We start from the raw sequence: 24,355 nt of genomic DNA, 5'->3' as shown, positions 1-24,355 counted from the left end.
GGACTGACAAGCGGCAGCCAAATGCGGCAGGGCCTCCTCCTGATTACACAGACTTAAATATGAGACAGACAATTTGTCGCCGCTTTGACACTCTCCGTAAACCGAGCAGGCGGACCAGCTCCAGCCCCGACCGCCTCCGCTCCCAATTCCTGCAAAAATATCATTTTGATTATTCTCAAGTAGCTTAAAGCGTGGGCAAAAAAAAAAAAAGTACGGGTAAGAAAGTAAATTGGAATAGAACACGTGTATGGCAGCAGTCTTTTGGGACGGCTTTTCCAGAATGTGCCTGTGCAAATTGCGAGCAACCATTTGCGAGGTTTTGTTGACTTTTTGCAGTCTCTGATCTTGTCCATCTTGATGCGCGTCTGATGAGTGTGAGGTGAAGATCTTCCACACCAAGCAAACAGAATTATTTGAGGTGCTACTTGGTGTAATAAGTAGTAGGGCTGTGCGATTCGAAAAAAAAAAAAAAATCAATTACATTTCAATTATTATAGTCCACAATTACAAAATAGGCATAATCATATAAAATTAAATAAAATAAAATAAATTATTAATACTAATTTTGTTTTATTTTTTAATTTATATATTTGAATGAATTTTTATATATATATATATATATATATATATATATATATATATATATATATATATATATATATATATATATATGAATACAGGACTGTCTCAGAAAATTATAATATTGTGATAAAGTCCATTATTTTCTGTAATGCAATTAAATAAGCATAAATGCCACACATCCTGGATTCATTACAAATCAACTGAAATATTGCAAGTCTTTTCATTATTTTAATATTGCTGATTATGGCTTACAGCTTAAGAGAACTCAAATTTCCCAAAATATTAGAATATTTCCTCAGACCAAGTAAAAAAAAAAAAAAAGAGCCATAATCAGCAATATTAAAACAATAAAAGGATTGCAATATTTCAGTTGATTTATAATAATATATTTATATTACTTTATATTTATATTTACTTTATATTTATATATAATTTATAATTATATATTATAAATGATCAATTATAATAATAAATTAATTAATTAATTACTAACCGTATTTTCAATCATTACCAATAAATCGTGATTAATATTTTTTTTCTTAATCGAGCAGACCTCGTAATGAGCATTGAGAACGAGTGTTTATCAAAAGGCCACTCACAATGCCACCTGCATACAGGTACATGTACATTTCAGGCAGAAGAAATTCATTAAAAAAAAACAAACAACAACAACAACTCCTTATTGGCTTGTTGGCACAGAACCTTGCCAAAGTTGAGAGTAAAAGCGGTTGCATCGTCACGCTCGCCAGCAAACGATAACAAGTCAGCGTCTCCTACTTTTTCCCCATGAACGATTTTTGGCACCATTGAGCAGGCTGGCTGCACCGCTCATTGCCGTCACCCAAAAAGGGGAAAGTGACAAGGAATCAACACCTTCCCTTTTCCCTTGAGTCACCCTGCAGTGCCCCACGGTGGAGCCTCGGGCGTCTCCCGCTTATATTCTGTGCATCGAGTTGAACTAAAACCGAGACAAATCACGTCAACTCGGAAAGGCATTTTTCCGTATGTTTCGTTATGGGTTTAAAGCACGGGTGTCATATTCAATCATGCACGCAATCAGCACATTTATACATCCTTTTGCATACTAGGGATTAAACAACTAAAATGTATTATTTATTTATTTTTTTAAATTTTTTTGTAGTAAGAAAATATTTCACGCCCTCCCCAAAAACTCTCCACTGTGAATATAAATAGTAGGGATGTAACGATAAGGGCAATATCGTGATATCATGATATTAGAACCTCCACAATATCATTGTCGTCATGTTCACAATATTTAAAAGGAACATATCTATTAAAAAAAAAAAGTCATGTTGATTTCCATTTGTGCAGTTCTAGCACCCTCTAGTGGCGAGTTTATTGAGTGCAATTGAATTTTCTTTAGGGATGTTTTGGCCTTCTATGTTTAAAATCTATGCTAATTGTCAGATGAAAGGAAACCTAATTTGCTTGTGAAGCGATCAATGTGTGCCTCAATATTACAGATTGTAGATGGTTTATATGCATTGATGTTATGTACAAAAGCACAATATTGTGTTCTTTTTTTAGTATGAGCTTTTTTTTTTTTTTAACAATATTGTGATCTTATTTAAATATTGCCACCCCCCCCCCAATATCCCACAATATCGTGATAATTATCGTATCGTGACCTTCATATCGTGATAATATCGTATCGTGATATTTGTATATCGTTACATCCCTAATAAATAGTATCATTTATCAAATTGTTGCAAATATACCTTTGCGGAGGAGCCAATACTCCTTGTGCACTGCCACCTACTGTAGTGGATGTGCAATTACACTTTATTCTATTACGGGGAAAAAATAAATACATATATTGGTAAAATTTTTACACTAAAAAAAAAAAATTAAAAAGCTAAAATAGCCAGAAATCAAATTAAATTACATAATATATCACATTTTATGACATGATTTTAGTTTTTGTTTTTTATAACAATTTTTTTGTAGGTTCTCTAAGTTGTTAATATTCGTTGTAGTTTTATACATCTGCCCTACATCATACTGGAAGGTCTTTCCAATATTTTTATTTATTTTTTATTTTTTTTGCATTATCTTGTGCAAGTGCGTGGGCACAAGGCCGGAATGATGTCTGTCTGTCTGTCTGCTGCCAGACAAAGTGGGATACCCTTGGAAGAAAACGATTGTTTCCTTATGTGGGAAGAAGAAACCACTTCTCAACCGGCGAGAGTTTGATGGCCAAACGGAGGATTCATTTTTGCCGTTGGTTTTGGTACTTTTTTATTCTCTTTGATTTTTGCCAAAAAGTGTTGTTTGAATTGTTTTTCCCGCGGCTATGAAAAAGAAAGCAGCTTGATGAAGACCTGCCGGCGCAACCTCGTTTGTTGCCGCTAAAACACGTCTTGGCTTTGACCTTCAGATTGGCGAGTAACATTTAGCTAAGTGTGTTGGGGTGTGTGTGTGTGTTTAAGCCGCCAACTCGAATCACTGCAGCGATGATAGACTGACAGACGGATGGGTATATCCAGCCTGGGGGGGGGTAGGGGAGTGGGGGGGGGGGGATTTTGCATTATGCCAGCAGTATGATGAACTCATTTCGTGTGTTTCCGTGTTTGTGCAAGTGTGCATGTGTGTAGTTGGTAAAAAAAAAAAAAAAAGTTGCATGCGTGCATGCATGGTGCCAGCCTTTGTGCAATTGAAATTAAGGCACGGTGAGAACATTTCACGCACGTTCCCCTCCGTGCAGTCTCGCTTGGAAATGCAGCGGTGGCCTGATATTGATGAATACGTTTATTGACAAAAGGAGGAAGGCTTTACATCAAAGTAAAAAAAAAAACCAAAAAACAAAAAAAACAAAAAAAACACCTGCTTGACTTCTCCTTCTAAAGATGTTAAATCTGGTTTAGACCAGCGGTGGCCAAGTCCGGTCCTCGAGAGCCTCAATCCAGCCTGTTTTCCATGTCTCCCTCCTTCAGCGCAGCTGAATCGAATGATCGGCTCATCTGCAAGCTTTGCGGAAGGCTGATAACGATCCTGATTCATGTATCAGGATGTGTTAGTGGAGAGAAACATGGAAAAACACAGGCTGGATTGAGGCTCTTGAGGAGCGGACTTGGCCACCACCGGTTTAGACCTACAAGGTTCACAGAACTTTACCTACTTCTTAGGAATTCTTGGTTCTTGGGGGGGGGGGGAATGACAGCGTGAGGAAATTGTTCACCTCGTCTTGTGTGAGACCAATAAATTAGCCGATTTGTTTTATTATTCTTCAATTTTTTGTCGTCGCTGACAAACCTCTGCTCCACTTGAGCACCCGTTGTTGGTGGTAATGAACAAATGAGCTAGTTTGCCAAATAGCAAAAAAAAAAAAAAAAAAAAAAAAAAAAAAAAAAAAAGAAGACAGGAGCCAAAAACGAAGAAGGCCAGCCAATGTCTGACAGTGAGCGGACAGGGTGATTCACGACTCTAATTGGCTAACACAGTATGTGAAAAGAGGCGGGTCTTGATTCTTTAGCTTTCACATAATGCTTGTGAACAATGAGCAACAGAAGATCAGTGCCCTCACGTGTCAGAGGATAGAAATTGTGATTTTGAGTCCGAGGAAATGGTCGCGGCAAAAAAAAAAAAAAAAGAGTAGGAAATTCTGTTTTCAAAATAAGTGGCGGCATGTTTTCACCTGGCTGAGGTATTTTAGGGACACAAATAAAATGGACTCAAATTCTGCTGTTCATACCCATACCTCAATTTTGTTGAAAATATTGGCACTCGTTTGGCAGTTCACGCCACGTTTCTGCATTTCTTGTCCAACTCCAGCAACTATCACTAAAAGTGAGAGGAAGTGCAAATAATTACTTTGCAAGTCAGCACCCCTACAATTTTAAGTTTGCGGCCATAGTACTGCTTGGGGAAAGAAAAAAAATCATGATAATAAAAACAACTCTTCAGACGACTGTAGCAAAGCAACCAAGTATATTTAAACAGGAGGTACGATGTTTTTAATGTCTCTCCAACCTGCCATAAATTGCACAGATAACAGAAACCATTTTTGATTAATTATAGAGCTTCAAAACCTGAAATTAAATTGTAACCATCGAGCAGACAACGTGAAGCAGATCAAGGCAATTGGTCAGATTATTTTTCCTGGTCACACGTTTGCGTGGCCACTTGTTGCTAGGCAGAACTCGTGGGGCACAACCAAAAAAATAAGTAAATAAATAACGACCACTATATGGCTATCATAATGAGATCCAGACGCTCGACGTCTTTTCAGTTTAGAGTCCAGATTGCTATATTCCTCTTTAGATGCGGTTTAAAAGACTCTTATTCACGATATTACCCTCGGGTTGTTCACGTTCCAAAACCGCAGGCCGTGTATGCATAGCAAGTGCGAGACGTTCTTGTTAAAGTCGAATTGAGGAAGCGCGCAGCGACCCATCGTTGCTGCCTGGGGAGCGTCTGAACAGCCAATCACATTAGGGGGAACGATTGGTCTGATTTATAACGACTCTTTTAAGTTCTCATTTCGTCTTACCTTTAACAACTGCCGCGATGACTTTGAACACCTCATTTGGGAGAGCCGTCCTTTGCAGAAAAAGGTGTAAATTACCACCAGAAGCGCAAGAGTCTTTTGTCACATCCTAAATGATGACTGGTGTACCGACCTGGTGGATGAAATTAGACTGTGATTGCTATTAGGGGCCAGGATGACAAGAATTGGAAACGGTCAACTTGCTCTAACTTTGAGTCATTGGATTGAAGCGTAAGATAAAGTTTGATATGGAGCTGTGACAAGAACTTTCAAAGGTCTTTGAGTAGTTCATTTGTAAGGCTTGGATGATGTTTTTTTTTTTTTTTTGCTCCTGGTTTGATCACCGTCTGTATTACCGTACCATTCCGTTATTAACTCATTCACTCGCCGCCATTTACACATTTCGCAATCCCGGCTGTTTTACTGGATTTTGACTGATTTTGCAAGGCCCACAGAATATTGTGTTCTATTGCTATAAAAGCATCAAAAGAAAGATTAAAGTCTCTTCTTTCATCAGGAAAAAAAAGTATGTTTCTATCTGTTTCCGTTTTGCAGCAATTAGCATTTGAAGAGAGCTAAGTTTCATCAGTTTTCACAAATCTATTTAAAATTGTAAGTAATTTACCTTTTTTTCAACATGGCCCTGGTTGATCTCCTTTGCTCTGCTGCCACCTGCTGGCCGTTTGTGTAATAACTACCGTTCTTTGCAGTTGAGAGGCTGCATTAAAGCCTTCTGTATGCTCTAGCATTAAAAAAACAAAAAACGTATAAATACGTCTTTGGGACACTTCAACATTAAAAAAAACGTTTTTACATGTTATTGGGAGCAAATGAGTTAAGGAATATTCAATTGTTCTGGAGTATACACTAACATTAAGAACATTAGAGCTCGTAAATCGCCATCCTCATTGTGTGTGTGTGTGTGTTCGGAAATACGCTCCGAGCATGCGCTGCTTCACTCCGACAGTTTTGAAACTCTTTTGCGCGGCGCTAACCGGTAAAAATGGAGCAATCCGGGAGCGCCGAATTCACTAAACACGCGCAGATGGGGAAATCCGTCACTAGGTGCCCTGCCAACCAGATTGCGCCCCGGTGCGCCGGTGGTATTTGCGCGTAATTAAATTAGGTAATTTGCATACATTTGGCACATAATATTCCCACCTCAATGCAAATGAGACTCATTGGTATATAGCGTCCAATTCACTAACGCCAGCGCTAATAGCCACACGGAGTTTGCGTGACGTAAATAACGTTTATGGAAGGCTGGTGTAAACTTGGCGCTTCCTCGATCCCCGGGATCATGACAGCAGTGCATGGCGGCATGGAGATGGTGCCCGACTTCCCGTCCCGGTCCCCCCCCCAGGCTGATCATGCAGAGAGGAGAGAGAGAGAGAGAGAGGGAGGGGGACATGTTTCTATGTTGGTTTATGACACATGACGTAGCTAACCCGGGGTCATTTTTACGTGCCAGATGCATACTGTATGTCCACATCAACCTCTGAAAATATATTTTTTTTAAATGATTGCACCAGTAATTTATACTTTATGAATGAATGACACCGTTGGCGTCCTCTCTGCTCTCTACAGCTTAATGACGCTATGAGGAAAACGCCTCTGTTACTATTCTACCATTTTCTAGGCGCAAATCCGTTTCCATGTGTGGTAAATCAGGCGCAAATTTGCTCCCAGCTGTCAGAATTTGTGGGCGTGTTTGCGCCTGTATATAATTAGAGCAATATCCTTAGTGAATAGGTGGTTAACTGGGAGCAGACTGCGGGTGCAGTTGTGGTGCAATATTTCGCGCTCTTAGCGGACGCAGCGCATTCTTAATGACTCTGCCCCTCAGTGTTCTTCAAATGAGGCGTTCAAGTTATTTAGAGTGCCAAATACAAGGGACGGGAAACCGTTCAATCCATTACAAACCGTATATATCCCCTTCATTCGCTTCCAGATACACACAGACTCGGACGAAGGCGAAGGCAACATCAAGTACACCATCTCCGGAGAAGGGGCGGGCACCATCTTCATCATCGACGAGCTGACGGGCGACATCCACGCCACGGAGAGGCTGGACCGCGAGGAGAAGGCCTTCTACACGCTGCGGGCGCAGGCCCGAGATCGGCTCAGCAACGACCCGCTGGAACCCGAGTCGGAGTTTGTCATCAAGGTCCAAGACATCAACGACAGCGAGCCCAAGTTCTTGGAGGGGCCCTACATCGGCAGTGTGGCCGAACTGTCGCCTATAGGTAAGACCTCAGTGAGGTACTTCACTTTGATGCCTCTCAAGTACAAAGCAGCCCTGGGGCGGTGATTATTTGAGATCCTACACGGCTCAAATTAGGTAAGGGACAAGAAACGCATCTGCCTTGCGCTCTTGGCATACTACCCCCTTGGTGACGGTTTCACCATTATAAGTATAACTGGCCATTAAGGGCAATCATAACGACCAAATGTGCTTTAAATCTGGAAGTTACTGTGACCTGGGAAAGGATCCGACTGCTTAGAACAACAATGAGCAATCCATTTCTTGATACCAATATACCAATTGTATAGGCTATACATGTTTATTTTAACAAGCAGGTGCTTAGCTGCAAGGGTAATAGAAAACGGTTACCATGAGAAGCTTGCCAACAAACGGCACATTTGTGTTGTGAAGAAAATCCCGTATTTTTCGGATTATAAATCGCAGTTTTTTTTCCTAGTTTGGCCGGGGGTGCGACTTATACTCTGGTGCGACTTATGTGTGAAATGAACACATTATTATAACGTTTCACATGTTATTTTCACAATTAACCGCAAGAGGGCGCGCTAGGCCTGTGTTGATAAGTTCAACATTGCCGGTAGAAGAGGAAGCGGCGCATCGTCTCCCTCCCGAGTTGGGGGAGTTGTTTAAAAGTGACACAGAGGATGAAGATTTCATTGGATTTAGTGATTTGAAGTGAAACTAATAGTTTGGTAAACTTGTTAGCATGTTCTTTATGCTAGCGTTATATGAATAACTTGTAGTGATGGGAACATAATTCACCCACGGAACGTTGGGACGAAGGGAGAGTTCCGGGTGGGAAGGTTTTGTTATGTGGAAAAGGGGAATTAGCCTGTTAGCTTCTAGCTGAGTGGGGAGTTGCTGTTTAGACCTCAGAAGCTGAAACCTTTGGCTCCGTGCTTCAACACTCCGCCTCCGACTCCCGTCACTGCTCGCTACAAACTCTTAACATGTTACGTCGTTACTGACATTACCAGGCATGTCAGTCATGTAACGTTAGTATACCGTACACTTATTCAGCCTGTTGTTCTCTCTTTTATTTTCATTTTAAATGGCCTTTCAAGATGACATGTATGTTTTTGGTGTTGGATTTTACCAACTAAATTTCCACCAAAAATGCGATTTATACTCCGGAGCGACTTATAATCCGAAAAATACGGTAGATATCTTTTTGCTATTCCCTAACACAGTCCTGAACAATGAACCAAAATGCCATCAAAATAGGAACAAAATACTGCCGGCTGATAGCCATATATTAGTCTCAAGTCTGAACTTTCAATATTCAATCAAGTCCCAAGTTGCTGTTGCAAAAATCCACAAGTGATTTCTTGACTTAAGCTATTTTTAAATAAAGTTATACAATACAGTATTGTGCTCCCAGAACTCCGAACAGTAAAATTACTAAGTAATCAAGTAGGGTCTACATTATAATAACGTTGTGTTCCTCTGGAGATTCTCAGAATCGCCAAGAACGGCAATATGCTAAAACTCTGTCCTGTTGGGAGTATGGAAATCGGAACAAATGCTCAGCGTATGTTATAAGACAAACGATACATTAGGGCGGAGGTGAGTTAACGGACGACAGCGTGTTGCATCCTCACCTGGCGCCGAGCCAGTTCTGACCCACCGCGAGCAATCAAACCGAGAAGGGGAAGGCGTTTATGATTGCATTGCTCCCCGGTGAGTCGTCTGGCCGTGTTCTGACTCAGTCCTACTCCTTAGGAAATGATTGCAGGTGGAAATAGGAACCGCACGGGTGGGACTTCTCAAGGGTTCCGATGGCAGAGGCACTTGCTGATCAAGTGCTTGGACACGGATATGACCGTTATTTATTGCACGTTGTCAGCGAGAGGCTGGACCACAAAAATTCCAATGACGGGATTGGAGTGTCAAAGATGATCATCAGAGGTGGCGAAAGCACTCACACTTTGTACAACACTATCAAAAAATGTCCTCCCATCAGATTTGGATATGGAGGCCAAAGTGTGACAAAACTGTCCAATTTGAATTAACTCATTTGCTCCCAATAACGTGTAAATACGTTTATTTTAAAATGTTTTAAGTGTCCCAAAGACGTATTTATACGTTTTTTTGTTGTTTGTTTTGTTTTGTTTTGTTTTATGCTAGAGCATACAAAAGGCTTTGATGCAGCCTCTCAACTGCAAAGAACAGTTGCAGAAATGGTAGTTATTACACAAACGGCCAGCAGGTGGCAGCAGAGCAAAGGAGATCAACCAGGGCCATCTAGAAAAAAAAGCTCAATTACTTAGCTCTCTTCTAATGCTAATTGCTGCAAAACGGAAACAGATAGAAACATACTTTTTACCTGATGAAAGAAGAGACTTTAATCTTTCTTTTGATAGGTTCCATGCTTTTATAGCAATAGAACACAACATTCTGTGGGCCTTGCAAAATCAGTCAAAATCCAGTAAAACAGCTGGGAGCGAACGGGATTGCTTCTGTGAAAATGGCGGCCAGTGAATGCGTTAATTCTAATTGCCATTACTGAACGTTTTTGGGAAGCACAGTATAGAGTGCCGTTTTTCTAATTAGATTAAATTATTATTTTTCATTTTGTTTCTGTTTTTTTCGGAAGGAATTGCTCATTGCAAAGGAACCACTGTACAGTATTTGTACTTCATTATTTCCCACCGCAGAAACACATTGCACTAGAGGAATGTCTGTGTCCTCTCAAAGCCTGCTTGGAATTTATTCCTGCTTCCTCAGCGTGATTCAAAGCAACATTTTCTGCATACACTGCTATTTAAAACCAAATGGATGTTTTTTTTTGTTTTTTTTCCCCTTCTCTTCCCCCGTGATCTGTTGCTCGCGCTTTCCCTCTCGAATATCAGCAATAAAGAGTCCCTTTCCCGGTTAAGAATACGGTAGAGCCTCCGATGTTGAACACAGACATAGAAGACGCGCGCATACGCGCCATTATGCAACATCAATAGCAGCACAAGGTTATTATTTCAGTAGCAAGGCGTTTTGCAGCAAAAACGGTAAAAGGTGTGAAAAATATATACTACATGCTTGAATGAGGAATAGTTGTGCCCTCAGGTGGAAAAGTATACACGTTTTAAATTGAAAGGCCAATAGTCCAAATTGTAATCTCCGCACAAAGTTTTGCTGTAGGACATTTTCAATTGATTTCAATTGATCATACTGTTGTAACAGTAACATTTTATAAGTTGTTTTTCAAATAAGTGGCACAAAAAATTGATTTAATTTCTCCAAACTCATACTGTGAATTTTGTGCTATTTCAATATATCAAATCAGACTTACTGTATCCAGTTTTGCATGAGCCATCTCGCTTGGCTTGCCATCAATCTGTGTCACATTGACGCTCAAGACAATTGGAATTCAAGCATTTGGAATACATCTTAGAATTTACTGTAAATAATTTATTTGTGTGGTTCAACTTTGTGTACCTTCTTCACACTTCAAAATCCATCTTTTACCGTACACACTCTTAAGTTTATAACCGTACATTTGTGAAAGCTTTGTGCGAGTAGCTTTTATAGATTATGTGAGCATTTGTTTTTTTTCGTGACAGGAGCAAGTAATGAGAAGCAAATCGCTTTGGAAAACAGCAGGCTGTAATATTTCAGAAATAATCAGCGGCTACCTGCGGCATATTCGTTTTTACTTATCGTTTGTGCTTTGCCAGACATTCGCAGCCTCCGGCTTCATTCACTCTGTGCGCCTTCAAACCAGACTAACGCTCGTGTACATAGTCTGTTTGTTTTTCAAGGTTGGTTGAGTCCACAAAAAAAAAGAAAAAAAAGAGAGGGCAGATAAAATAAGAGTGGCGACGATGTTGATGAAGTGCGACGGACTGGGTGTTGTTTTGTTGAAAAAATATGCGGCTAATGAAATTGCAGTCCTAAATCAAATTTGCAGTTCATGCTTGATTGAATGTTGCTGAGACGCGTGCATGTCTTTATGATAGGACAAAAAGGAGGGGGCGGGGGCGTGTATGAAAGTCACTCTGCATGGAGTGGGCGGCAGTGGCTGTGTCCTCAGATTTCAACATTTGAGAAGGCAGATTAGGGAGACATTCACCAAATGTTATGATTATACCAGGGAACTGATGATTGAGGTCATACGTGGAAAATCATTAGTTTGGTGATTATTAGATTTAAAAGGTTTTTTTTTTTCTGCAAGGTACATTGATACTTAGCTTAGAGATCTGTCTAACTGCCTGCCTGTCTGTCTGTCTGGTTAGCTAGCTGTCTGGCTGGCTAGATATTAGCTTAGACAGCTGTCTGCCTAGCTAGCTAGCTAGCTATCCGTCTATCTATCCATGTTCTGTCTTTTGGTCTCTCTGTCTCTATCTGTCTAACTGCCTGTCTGGTTAGCTAGCTAGCTGTCTGGCTAGATACTTAGCTTAGACATCTGTCTGACTAGCTAGCTAGCTATCTGTCTATCTATCCATGTTCTGTCTTTTGGTCTGTATGTCTGTCTATCTGTTTAACTGTCTATCTGTCTATCTATCTAACTGCGTGCCTGTCTGTCTGTCTGTCTGTCTGGTTAGTTAGCTGTCTGTCTGTCTGTCTGGCTAGATACTTAGCTTAGACAGCTGTTTGCCTAGCTAGCTATCCGTCTATCTATCCATGTTCTGTCTGTCTGTCTGTCTGTCTGTCTGGTAAGCTAGCTAGCTGTCTGGCTAGATACTTAGCTTAGACATCTGTCTGACTAGCTAGCTAGCTATCTGTCTATCTATCCATATTCTGTCTTTTGGTCTGTATGTCTGTCTATCTGTCTGTTTATCTGTCTGTCTAACTGCCTGCTTGTCTGTCTGTCTGGTTAGCAAGCTGTCTGGCTGGCTAGCTATCTAGCTAGCTATGTCTAGTTCTCTGTCGCTCTAGCTAGCTACAGTGTATGCCTCTCTAGCTAGCTGTCTGTCTGTCTATCTGTCTAGAAAATGGATGCATAATACATTATCACATAACCTCGGCTCATTGGTAGGAATTAAGTGATCTTTGGGAAAGCCACGAGTCACTGCCAGTCTGCTGTTAAACATTTTCAGCGACAAATAAAAGAAGTGGAACTTAGCTCGGCCCCCAACTGGGAATAATCAGCACTGAGGCTGGATTTGCACAGCAGGTCTATAAGTGGCCACCTCCATATCAATACACATTTTATTTTCAAATGACCCATGTTCAATATCATTGCACTTACATCTAAATACATAGATCGGGGCTAAATGATTACACACGCGTCAATGTTGGATACCGCGTGATTTCAACCATCCATCCAATTGTGCAATTGGCCGGCGAGCAATTCGGCGTACCCTGTGACACGTCACGCTCAACCCTAATGAGGTAAGTGGTCATGAAAATGTGTCGGTGGACCTTATCACGATTAATTGTCTATGCCTTAACTGTAGTTTTGCTTTTATCATGTTGTTTTATTTATCATGTTGTACGGATAGCCACACGTTAGCAGTGTCTCACAAACACTTCCTTCAGTGTTAAAAAATAAAGTTCGAGTTCAACATTTAGTCAATGATCCGATTAGTTATTGGTCCTGTCCTGTTGCTCAATCAACATCCTCTACCTTCCTGTGGTTTTCTCCAGCTTTTTATTGCACAGAGATGGATGCCAGTTTGTTTTTACATTCCTTGAGTTGAGACTTGCTAAATATAGTCTTTATACGGGCAAACGAGACAGCCGTGGTGGCATAAAGTGCTTTTTGTTGCCTCAAACAGCGTGTTTTTTTTTGTGAGTGTTGCTCTCAAAAGACGGAGACATTTACACTTCTGTATCAACAGCAGCTTTTCCACGGTACTTTGTAGCAGGTGGTTTACATTGGAACCCCGGCTTCGTGTTTATGTTTTGGAAAGCGTCATTAATATTTGAACAGGAGCCAGCTCTTTTCCCCCTGCGCTCTTCCCCATCAATAGCAAAATGTTCAAATATTTATGCAGCTTGAGCGAAGTCTCTTGAGGATTTAAAAAACGTGGAGCTTAAAGTATTGCCAAACAGCTATATTGCCACATTTTCCTCAAGGCTGCTTCGTTAAAGTTTGAAGCATTAGAACGTTTGAGCTTTTCACCTCAACGTCTAGTCCACATCCTACGGGGACATGATGCACACCCAGGGCACTTGTTAGTGGAGGATACACTGAAGGTTTTTTTGATCTGGTTGCAACGGAAAGGGCCTGTAAAAGGCTGAACGTGTGGCAGGGTAAGACATTGGGGGTGGTCTAACACCAACCTCGAATCCTTACTCTAAACTTTCGTAGACTCTATTAGGTTTAAGGTTAACCTAACCCCAAGATACCCCAACATACAATTGTGTACGATTATTTGGAGCAGGGCATTCATCAAGTCTAAAGACCTTAAATGATTATACGTATTAGTACGTAAACCTCTATTACATACCCTGAACCTGAACCATACCACCAACCTCAACCTCCCTCTTGCTTCAAACATCAAGATTGATTTTGGAATAGATTTCCAGAAAGCCGAGAACACATTCTTTGAAGAACTATCATTGGATATTTTTTTTCACAGCTTCCTACTAGTCACAAAAGGTCTAAATTTATTTTGGGATATTTGAATTCTACCCCTCTTAACTCATTCACTCCTAGCCATTTTCACAGAAGCAATCCCGTTCGCTTCCGGCTGTTTTACTGGATTTTGACTGATTTTGCAAGGCCCACAGAATATTGTGTTCTATGGATATAAAAGCATGGAACCCATCAAAAGAAAGATTAAAGTCTCTTCTTTCATCAGGAAAAAAAAGTATGTTTCTATCTGTTTCCGTTTTGCAGTAATTAGCATTAGAAGCGAGCTACGTTTCATCAGTTTTCACAAATCTATTTCAAATTGTAAATAATTGAGCTTTTTTTCTACATGGCCCTGGTTGATCTCCTTTGCTCTGCTGCCACCTGCTGGCCGTTTGTGTAATAACTACCATTTCTGCAACCGTTCTTTGCAGTTGTGAGGCTGCATCAAAGCCTTCTGTATGCTCTAGCATAAAAAAACAAAACAAAACAAAAACGTATAAATACGTCTTTGGGATACGTAGAACATTTAAAAAAAAACGTTTTTATACGTTATTGGGAGTAAATGAGTTAAACATGTCATCCATTTGTGTTCTGTGTAAGAACGAGAACCCTGGTGAAGTTGAACGATATGTGGAGTTTCTCAGAACTCCACTATCATCAAACCATAGTTTGAATCCAAGCTCCTTCTTCATGTAGTCATTGTGAGAGAGCTATAGCACATTCACACTTTTGTATGTGGTGTGAAAATTAAAGGCCTAATCACACCTGTGTTGCTCTGCTACCGCGAGATAACCCCCGGGCAAAATGCTGCAGTCGACATTAGGATGGCTCCAGTCTGTCATGCTAACAACGGATGAGACAGGTCCAGGCAGCAGTGACTTACGATCGATAGTCTCTGTCAAGCGTCCTTATGCAGGCGACCGGTGACGTCCACGCTGCGATGCGCTCAACCTCTGCTGCTGCTTTGCTGTAATTGATTGCAGCCGATCCGCACGTGGCATGAATCAGTGCGTGCGTTAGCGATGGGGGGGGGGGGGGGGGTACCGGTGTTGCAGAATGTGTAATTTAGTGCAGCTTAGAATCGACTAAGTAATGTGACTATTTTTTGTGCAATCATGCTAACAAGTGTTGACTATAGTTCATTGTGTGTTCTTCTTTACCGTCACACGGAATGTAAATGTGCTGAAATTTGGTACCCCGACCGACATCCCGTTTTTTTGACTTTGACAAAGAAGATCAAGTGAATTATGACTGAATTGTGACTCGTCTTGAGTGAAACTTAAATGATACGAAAAACATTATGATTATAAATTATACGCACGCCGTGACTAACCGGCTCTCATACCCCCCGTTTTCATGACGAATACTCCTCTGGGATTGTCAAATGTTGTCACCAGGTTCCGCCCACTGTAGTTGGCATAGCCAAAAAAGCTTTACAATTTAGCATCGTCCATTTGTCTACTGTCCCTGCTTCCGATTGGGGTTCATTTAGGCACGTTCCTGAGTAGGAGTTTGCCAAAGTATAAGACCTGGATCAAGAAAACAGGCGAACAGTTCCACCATGCATATTGATGACCGTGAATTAGGGGTGTTAAAAAAAAATCGATTCGGCAATATATCGCGATACTACAGCAATATTCAATAGGCAGCCGAATCGATTTTTTTAACATCCATTTTTGATGAAAACATATTCAACAAAGCGTCTAACTTTCACACCTTAAGCATGGAAGAATGTTATATTAATGGAACATTTAAGCCTTCATATTTTATTTCAATGCTGTTCCAACATGAAAAAGTTTACAAACTGTTTATTAAATGCAGTGGCTCATAGTTATAACACTGAATTTGAGAACAATAAATAATACATTTTCATACAAATCTTACAGTGTACATGTACAAGTTTACTGAATGCTGTTTTCTAAATTGAGTAAAAAAAAAAAATCGTAACAATCGACTTGTAAATTCGTATCGGGATTTCAATAGGCGGCTGAATCGATTTTTAAACTTCCATTTTTAATGGAAAAATATTCAACAAAACGTCTTACTTCGGGTTAGGATTCACACCTTAAGCATGGAAGAATGTTATATGAAGAGAACATTAAGCCTTAATATTTTTATTTTAATGCTGTTCAAACATGAAACAGATTACAACCTGTATAAGACTGAAATTTCGCATCAATAAATAATCCATTTTCATACAAATCTTACACTCTACAAGTTTACTGATTAGTATTTTCTAAATTCTAATGAAAAAAAATCCCAACAATCGACTTCTAAATTCGTATCGGGATTCATCGGTATCGTATCGAATTGTGACCTATGAATCGTGATACGGATCGAATCGTCAGGTACTAGGCAATTCACACCCGTACCGTGAATAATATCAAGATCTGATACTTTTTTTTTTTTTTTTAGAGATCCACATGATACCGTGACAAAGTGTTTCCTTTTACAACAAACGTTGTATTTATCTCAGTGCCGCAAAATGCTGTCAGCCAAACAAATAAACCATAATAGACTGATATGATCTATTATAAGTCGTGAGTTCAAAGGCTAACCAAAATTGGATTTACAACCTCTGTCAGGAGGGATGAAACATCTCCCTAAATCCTCATCGAGATCTCCAAAAGGATCAATGTACGCAGCCCATTCGCTTTTATGACACGCCAGCTTTTCCCCTCTCCTTTATTCCTCATTCTGTCTCGCTCTCTCTCTCTCTCTCTCCCGAGGCGCTTGCGTGGACGGGGGAGGAATGAATCACGGTGGAAGCGGTGATGAAATAACTTTTCATGTGAAAACACCTCAGCTTTTACGACTTTACTAAATGATCCATAATGCGAGGCGGGCAGCAGTCGGTGTAGTTCCCGCGCATGACCGTTAAGAACCCCCCCCCCCCCCTCGTCCCGGCGCGGCGACGAGAGGCTAAGGTGAGCACAAATCTCTTTTTACGAGGCCACCTCTTTAAATAGCTGTCAGTCCCGCGTCTCGCACGCTTTCGCGCCTCGTCCTAATTGAACCATCGCTCTCGCAGAGCTGAAAAGGTGTGTCGAAGCAGCTTATTATTACGACCAAGTCGGGCGTTAAACCGAGTGCTTGCTAGGTAGCAACAATGCACAAATACTTCCTTACTGTACTTACATGTATTTTTCAGGTATTTGTACCTTACTTGAGTCTATATTTTTTCTATATTTTTGCTGCCTACATTTGAAAACCGATAGAGTGGTGCCTTCGGATGAGTTATACTTGAATAGAAAGTCCAGAATTTCTTGGTTACGACTCCTTCTGGTGTGTGCAACTTGGCCACAAGGGGGCAGTATATTATAGTCATGACGGAAATTCAGTTCTTGACAAATGAAGAAGACATTCAGAATTGTTAGACTATTTGTGTTCAAACAATCGTTGCCTAAGGGGATTTTATACTAAAATGCTCGAAATAAGCAGTTTATTTTCAAATTTGCATTTGCGCCTCACTAAAACGCATGAAATAGCAAACCTGAGAATCACTTTTTTTTTCTTTTTTTTTTCCTCCCACGATAATTGATCTGCAGACATGGCCACAAAAAGCTTTGCTGGGCTGGACGTACGTTTTGGTATTGTGCCAAACGTGTATATATTTGGTGAAAATATATTAAATCATATTCCTGAATAAAACAACCAAATTTCAAGTACAGTTGACTATGAAAGTTTTTAGTAAAATTACAGACTAGCCTTGAGAAGCTTGAAGGGAGATTCTTTGTTTATGTTTGTTTTGAATGGATGGCGATGGACTCTTTTCATTTCATATTTTGAATGGGACTTTGTTGGTATTTTGGATGCGGTGACATTTTTGTTTTTTTGTTTTTCGTGAGCAGTTTCGAATGAATGAGTAATGCTTCACATTTCTGTTGTTTTGTCTTTAAATGAAAGAATTATACAGGACTGTCTCAGAAAATTGTAATATTGTGATAAAGTCCATTATTTTCTGTAATGCAATGAAATGAGCAAAAATGCCATACATTCTGGATTCATTACAAATCAACTGCAATATTGCAAGCCTTTTATTAGTTTAATATTGCTAATTATGGCTTACAGCTCAAGAAAACTCAAATAAATAAAAATGCCATAATCAGCAATATTAAAACAGTAAAAGGATTGCAATATTTCAGTTGATTTCTAATGAATCCACAATGTATGGCATTTTTGCTTATTTAATTGCATGACAGAAAATAATGGACTTTATCACAATATTCTCATTTTCTAAGACAGTTCTGTGTATATATACATTTTTTCAAACTTGTTAAATCCTGCTTACAAATAAATCCACCATACTTTTTATTCATTGGATTTTCATATCGCTTCTAATGACAAATATCAATTTGCAAAACTAACATGAAAAAAACATGTTTTCAATTAATCAAATTAATTCAACAAAGAGAGGATTTTCATTAAAAACAGCAAAAAAAAAAAAAAAAAGTACTGATGATTAGTACGATTAGCTGCGAAGAGTAAATAAACCGTAGATCCGCATTACGTACGTACAAAGAATCGTGTATTTGATTCCCTTCCTGTCAGCGATAGAATCTACATTAACATGACAGCAGCAAACACTGGTATGAAAAATATCCAACTTCAATAAGAACCCAAGTCCCAAACCTGCCGCCTGACTTCTGTGTTTTAATACAAACACAATAAAGAATCATTTGCATTTATATAGTTCTTCCAAACCATCTGACAGTGCAAGCAGCCAGTAGCCCGAACCAGCGTTGTTACCTGGGGAAAATTAAGATAAGAGACTAATCCAGTGGAAGGAAATGCTTTTATTGGACTCACTGCAGTTGGGCCAAGCAGGTGGGCAGAATGAACAAACCTCCCTGTCTGTTGCCAATAATAATAATAATAAAAAGAAGTGTCTCTCCAGTCGAATGTTTTCAATACGATAAGACGGGTATCTACGTCAAATACCTCAACTGGGAATGACTCTATCTTTATCTCCTTCCAATGTGGTCACATGCGAGGCTTTGAGCGAACTGGGAATATGTCAGGCGATAACGGAAACAACGGACAATTTACCTTCTGGATGATTTGTCACCGAGCTGCATCCGCAAACGCGTGTAGCCGATTTGCTGAACTGAACCGATAGATGATGGAAAGCCGAGCATAGCTGTTCTTATTTTTATCTATCCATCATAACGCTTTATGTAGCGTTTAAAGTGCGTGAAAACTCACCAGGTTTTGCAAAAGCGAGCATCAAGGTGAACTTGAATGTATTTCTGGGGTCTCAAATATGACCACTGCCCCGCATAAAAAATCCGATGCATGAGTAAATATATAGGTGACGGCTGATCCGGATCCTTCCACTCACCACCAATATCAAGTTCCCCCCTCGGAGCTCAAGACGATGACAGGGAAGTGAATAGCGCTCTGACACTCGGCGCTAATTAGCACCATTAGCATACAGCCATTCGGCGGCTGAGCTGTGGCGTGACAGGGCTCCGCAAAAGGCTACAGCGGTGACCTTTGGTGGACACCACCAGCTGTCAGTAATTACCCACAGTGACGGAGACAATGGCCAACTCTTTGTCCTTGAGGAGACTTATCTTCACGTCAATTTGTTGCATTCGTTTTCCAAAACGAAAACGTGCATTATTTAAGTGCTATTGTTTCTTAGCCTCACTTGAACGACTTTGGAACGTTGATCTTTAGCTAAAACAAGACCAAACAATTTCATGTCACAAACTCTGCATGCAAATAATAACTCAAAATGCTCTCGTTGAAAAGAGTACTGGTCGTGCCACGGTTGCTACCGTCATTGTCAGTAACACATTTAATCTGATCTAATCTAATCTAATATAATCTAATCTAATCTACCGGTAATCTAATCTAATCTAATCTAATCTACCAGTAATCCAATCTAATCTAATCCGGGTGACTTGTACTCTGCTAGGCTTAAGCTACATGTCGTGTGTTCAGCACACTTTAGCCCACATTAGGAGCGGCCACCCCCCACCATCCCACCCCCATACGGAATCACATGAAACCGGACGTGTTGAGGACTTTACTCTCAACAGAATTGGCGCAGTATTTGGGATCAAAGATGGCCTTTTTCTCGCTCATTACGTCAGCAAATTCCCATTGAAATGAACGAAGACGGCTTCCGGTTACGCACGGGATATGTCATCACGATCACGTGACTGGGAACATGGCGTCCAAATCTGATACTTAATCGGTTTAAAATAAAATTCAGGGAATAAGATGCCAGAGATATTTGCACTTGTATTTTTTGTACACAATGCCTAATCCTATACTGGAAAATGATTCATAAGTGTTGTATCGCTTTAAGCAGGGTGGGTTGGTATCTGCTAAATGTAATTATTTAAGTAACTTCTGATCTAACTTAATGACTTTTTAAAGCAAGTACTCAGTAAAATAAGTGTTACTTTTTAAAGCAAGTAAACAAAAAAGTAACCAAGTTACTTTTTAAAGCAAGTAATCACTAAAGTAACTGAGTTACTTTTTAAAACAAGTTATTAGAAAAGTAACTCCGTTACTTTTTCAAGGTAACTGTGGCAGCACTGGGTGCGTTTGCAGAGTTCCCAACACTGGAAAAAAATAATAATAATAATAATTGCCAAAAAAGAAGAATGAGGAAGACGTTTCTTGTCACTGTAACAGGTACAACAATTTTGAGAAGAGTTACGTTCGACTGCTCCATTCCAGGCTGAAATGTGCCTTCATCAAGCCAAGTGGCTGCAGCAGAAGTGCACATGATTATACTGTGTCGCGCCGCCCCACAGATGGGACGAGTTGGAGCCACAAAAAAAAAACTACCAAGTGATTGTCTTGCCGCGCGGCTGTTTAAATGTCGTCATTCCTCGCCCAAGTGCCAGTAATCGTCTTTAATCGCTATGTTGCGGCCCTTCTGCGTGCGTCTTGACTTTATGTTGATGATAATATTGACTTTATGTTCTCTTTCATCCCGAAGAGCTGCGTCTGTGCTAATGAGTGAGCCAAGACAATCGGGAGCGTCACCGCGCCAAAACGATCATTAGAATCATCAGCAAACGTTTCTGCATCGTGATGAAACGCGCGACTTCCTTAAAAATCACATTAACACAAACTTTCCGTCCAAGGTGAACCTGAAATTTGTGTCGTTAGGAACGTCTGTTCTCAAGATCACGGCGTCGGACGCCGACGACCCGTCTTACGGCAGCAGCGCCCGGGTGGTCTACAGTGTCCTGGATGGAGAAAAGTTCTTCACCGTGGGAAGGCACACAGGTAAGTAATAACCCCATGCATTTTTTTTTTTTTTTTACCTGAAACCATCTTACGGATTGCAGGCCGCAATTCCCTCAACCAATCACCTTTTGTGGCTAAAAACATAAAAGCAATTGAGCAAAACAAGGCACCCTATAACGTTTCACTCAACTGACTTTCATTCATTTGAGCAAACAAGTTGAATATCATTGATTTCTTGCCCCGGAGCTTTTAACTGGCATGCGCAAAGCATCATGGGAGATTGGCAGCTCAAGCCTTACAGCCATACTGTGAAGTAAGTAGCAATGGTTGTGGTGGTGATGATCCCATCTACCGTAATATTTTAATTTTTTTTTTCCCCACGGGTATTACATTTAGAACAAATAAATAAATAAGACGGGTAGGTTAGGAATGAATGTAATATAGTGACTGTGTGGCCGTTTGCCATAATAGACGTCTGCATGTGAGCAGATAATGATTTGTTTGTATTAAGATGAAAATGCATGCGGCCCATCACTTGAGGCTATTCCTGGATGCAACCTTCTCTGGAACTGCAAACAAATCATATGTCCTGATAATTTGTCTCCTTGAAGCGCTCCACGCTCACTTATTGAAGTACGTTTTTGCTCGACTTGTGCGAAATGTGTCTAACAATAACTCAACTCAGCTTTATTTATAAAGCACTTAAAAAAAAAAAAAAAAAAAAAAAACTTTTGTTGCATACAAAGTTCTGTACATGGAGTAAAAATCAGTCTTGAAGTAAAGACAGGTAACACAAAATTAATTAAATGGTCGGGGTGTCAGGTGATTAAAATGTTTAATTGTAATTAACTTCAACAGTTAACTCACAATTAATCACAAATTTAGCTGTTCTAAATGTACAATCAAATGTACAACATTGTTTTTCCAAATTTTCTTACACTTGTTAACAGAACTGATTTTTTTTTTACCTAATTTTTATAATAATTCAAATAATGACTTAAAATTAAGAAGAAATAGTGTACTGTAAAAAAAACAAAACAAGTGTGATATCGATTTGTGTTTGCGGTCATTTTTCTGCCACTAGATGGCATAATTGGATTTTTAAGATATTGGTGCATTTTTTAATTTCATATTAAGATCTATGTAATCTTTAATATGAAGTAACTTGTGAAAATTCTGCACATTTTTTAAATTGTAAAATACAGCTTGACCCCCGTCTCCATTATGCATTATTATTCAATTTATTCCTGTTAAATTTTGATGTGGACGTTACTGCTGTGTTTCGACTGGAATTCTCCCCAGTACAGACTTTCCACATAACGGACAGTCATTAATCGTGCGTAAAAAATTATAGTGGTGTAAAAGGAACTTTAAACTAACTAAAAATTAACGCACTAATTTTGACACCACTAACATATCATAAGTAGGTAGGTAAATAAGTACATAAAATAATAATAATAATAAATTAACAACACAAAAGAAGTGCCATGCTTTCTTAATATGGAACCAGCAAATACAATGAAAACAACAGGGGCCCCAAATTAGAGCCCTGTGGAACACCACACGATAAGGGGCCATTACGGGACACGGAAAGTTCTGTCAGCCAAAGTGGATCAAAACCCACTCTAGAGTACTACCACTAATGTCCACTTGGTGCTCCAAAGGAGCCAACAGACTGTGGTCCACTGTATCAAATGCTACAGTCGCATCCACCAAAACAAGACAAACATAGTCTCCAGTGTCATTTTCGAGTTTTCAAAATCCACCTGATCTGTATTTTCAATATCAAGAGCATCCCCAGGTGATATCATGTTCTCCAGTTTCTCTACAGGTTTAAGCGTTATAGGAATATAACGAGCTGACCGCCAGTCGTCGCTTCGCGTCGGCACGGTGCCTTGGAGTGCGCCCCCGTCCCCTCCTCAGGGAAAAGAACTCAAGTTTTAACGATTCCCTTTTCCGCGGCTCGCGGTTTGATTTGGCCAACATGAGCGCCTGGATGATAAATGGTTCTGTCTTGGTGGGAACGTACCTTCCGACTGGATGGTTCATTCCCGCGCCTGCTTCGCGACCTCGCTTCTTGTTGGCCGACCCACTCTGCATTTCACAGGCGGGACGGCCAGCCTAATAGGCGCGAGTGAAGGAGGGCAACACAACGAGCGTACAAGCCGCTTCCTCTTAAATTGACAACACAACAGCAGATCGGCTGCTTTTTTGTTTTGTTTTGGTTTTTTCCTGGTCAAGCTGAATTTGAAGAGTTACCATTTTTTTGTGAATGTGGTTTAATGAGTGTTCTTTATTACTGATTTACATGTTAAAGCTTCTAAATTATATGTCGGGTATTCTTAGTTTACATGAATTAGGGAAGGGAAGTCAACCGCCCAAAAATTTCTTGGCGAGGATATGTTCTATGCTGTATTGTTCTTAATGTGGTATTTTGGTTAATATTGTGTGGAATATGAGTTAAGCAGCAAAATCTACCTGTTTTAGTCCATCTCTGGGGGCGGCCATTTTGCCACTCCTTTGCCACAAATGACATCACAGTTGCTCAGGTCTCAGGTAGCAACCAATCACAGATCAGCTTGAGAAAACAGGTGTGTTGGTGATTGGTCATTGCCTGAGCCCTGAAAATGACGTCACAGTTATTCAGCTCACTTGTTTTTTGAAGCTGAGCTGTGATTGGTTGTTACCTCAGAGCTGAGCAACTGTGATGTCATTTTCACTCGACAGCAAGTGGCAAAATGGCCGTCCCCTGAGATGGATAAATATGGCCGTATTTTGCTGCAGAACTCATATTCCACAAATGTAATATTAATTACAATGACATGTTTAGACTAGTGAGGTCACATATAGCATATTATTGTCAAGAAATGTTTAAGGTTGTCGACCCTTTAAGCAATAAAAAGGTTACTTTGGGGGAGAAAAATACTTTTATTTATGTTATTTCATCACCCAGCCAAACAACTTGAAGAAAATTAGTCCACAAGTTTTTGGTCAGGTGGAATCGTTCCCACCAAGATTAAGTCGGTTTCATTCCTACGGCACTGACATCACCATAACCTTAGCTAATACAAAGTAAAGTCTTAATTGTAGTAAATATTTTGAAGAAAACACTTATTGGCCATTAATTTAACTCATTCACTCGCCGCCATTTTCACATTTCGCAATCCCGTTCGCTCCCGGCTGTTTTACTGGGTTTTGACTGATTTTGCAAGGCCCACAGAATATTGTGTTCAATTGCTATAAAAGAAAAGAAAGATTGAAGTCTCTTCTT

The 24,355-nt window shown here is 40.0% G+C and overlaps 1 protein-coding gene across 4 annotated transcripts in view; it reads left to right on the top strand.

The window, feature by feature from the left end:
• Nucleotides 1–24,355, top strand: part of cdh22 (cadherin 22) — a 238,991-nt gene that overhangs the window by 164,301 nt on the left and 50,335 nt on the right. For all 4 annotated transcript variants that reach the window (XM_077529529.1, XM_077529533.1, XM_077529532.1 and 1 more), the window contains 2 exons: nt 7,041–7,335; nt 21,004–21,123. In XM_077529529.1, the coding sequence (XP_077385655.1) occupies nt 7,041–7,335; nt 21,004–21,123 (415 nt within the window). The remainder of the gene's footprint in view (nt 1–7,040; nt 7,336–21,003; nt 21,124–24,355) is intronic.

Source organism: Festucalex cinctus, chromosome 8 (assembly GCF_051991245.1).
Source record: "Festucalex cinctus isolate MCC-2025b chromosome 8, RoL_Fcin_1.0, whole genome shotgun sequence".
NCBI lineage: Eukaryota > Metazoa > Chordata > Actinopteri > Syngnathiformes > Syngnathidae > Festucalex > Festucalex cinctus.
The sequence above is the reverse complement of the archived record's forward strand: the minus strand, read 5'-3'. Positions and strand labels throughout refer to the sequence as shown.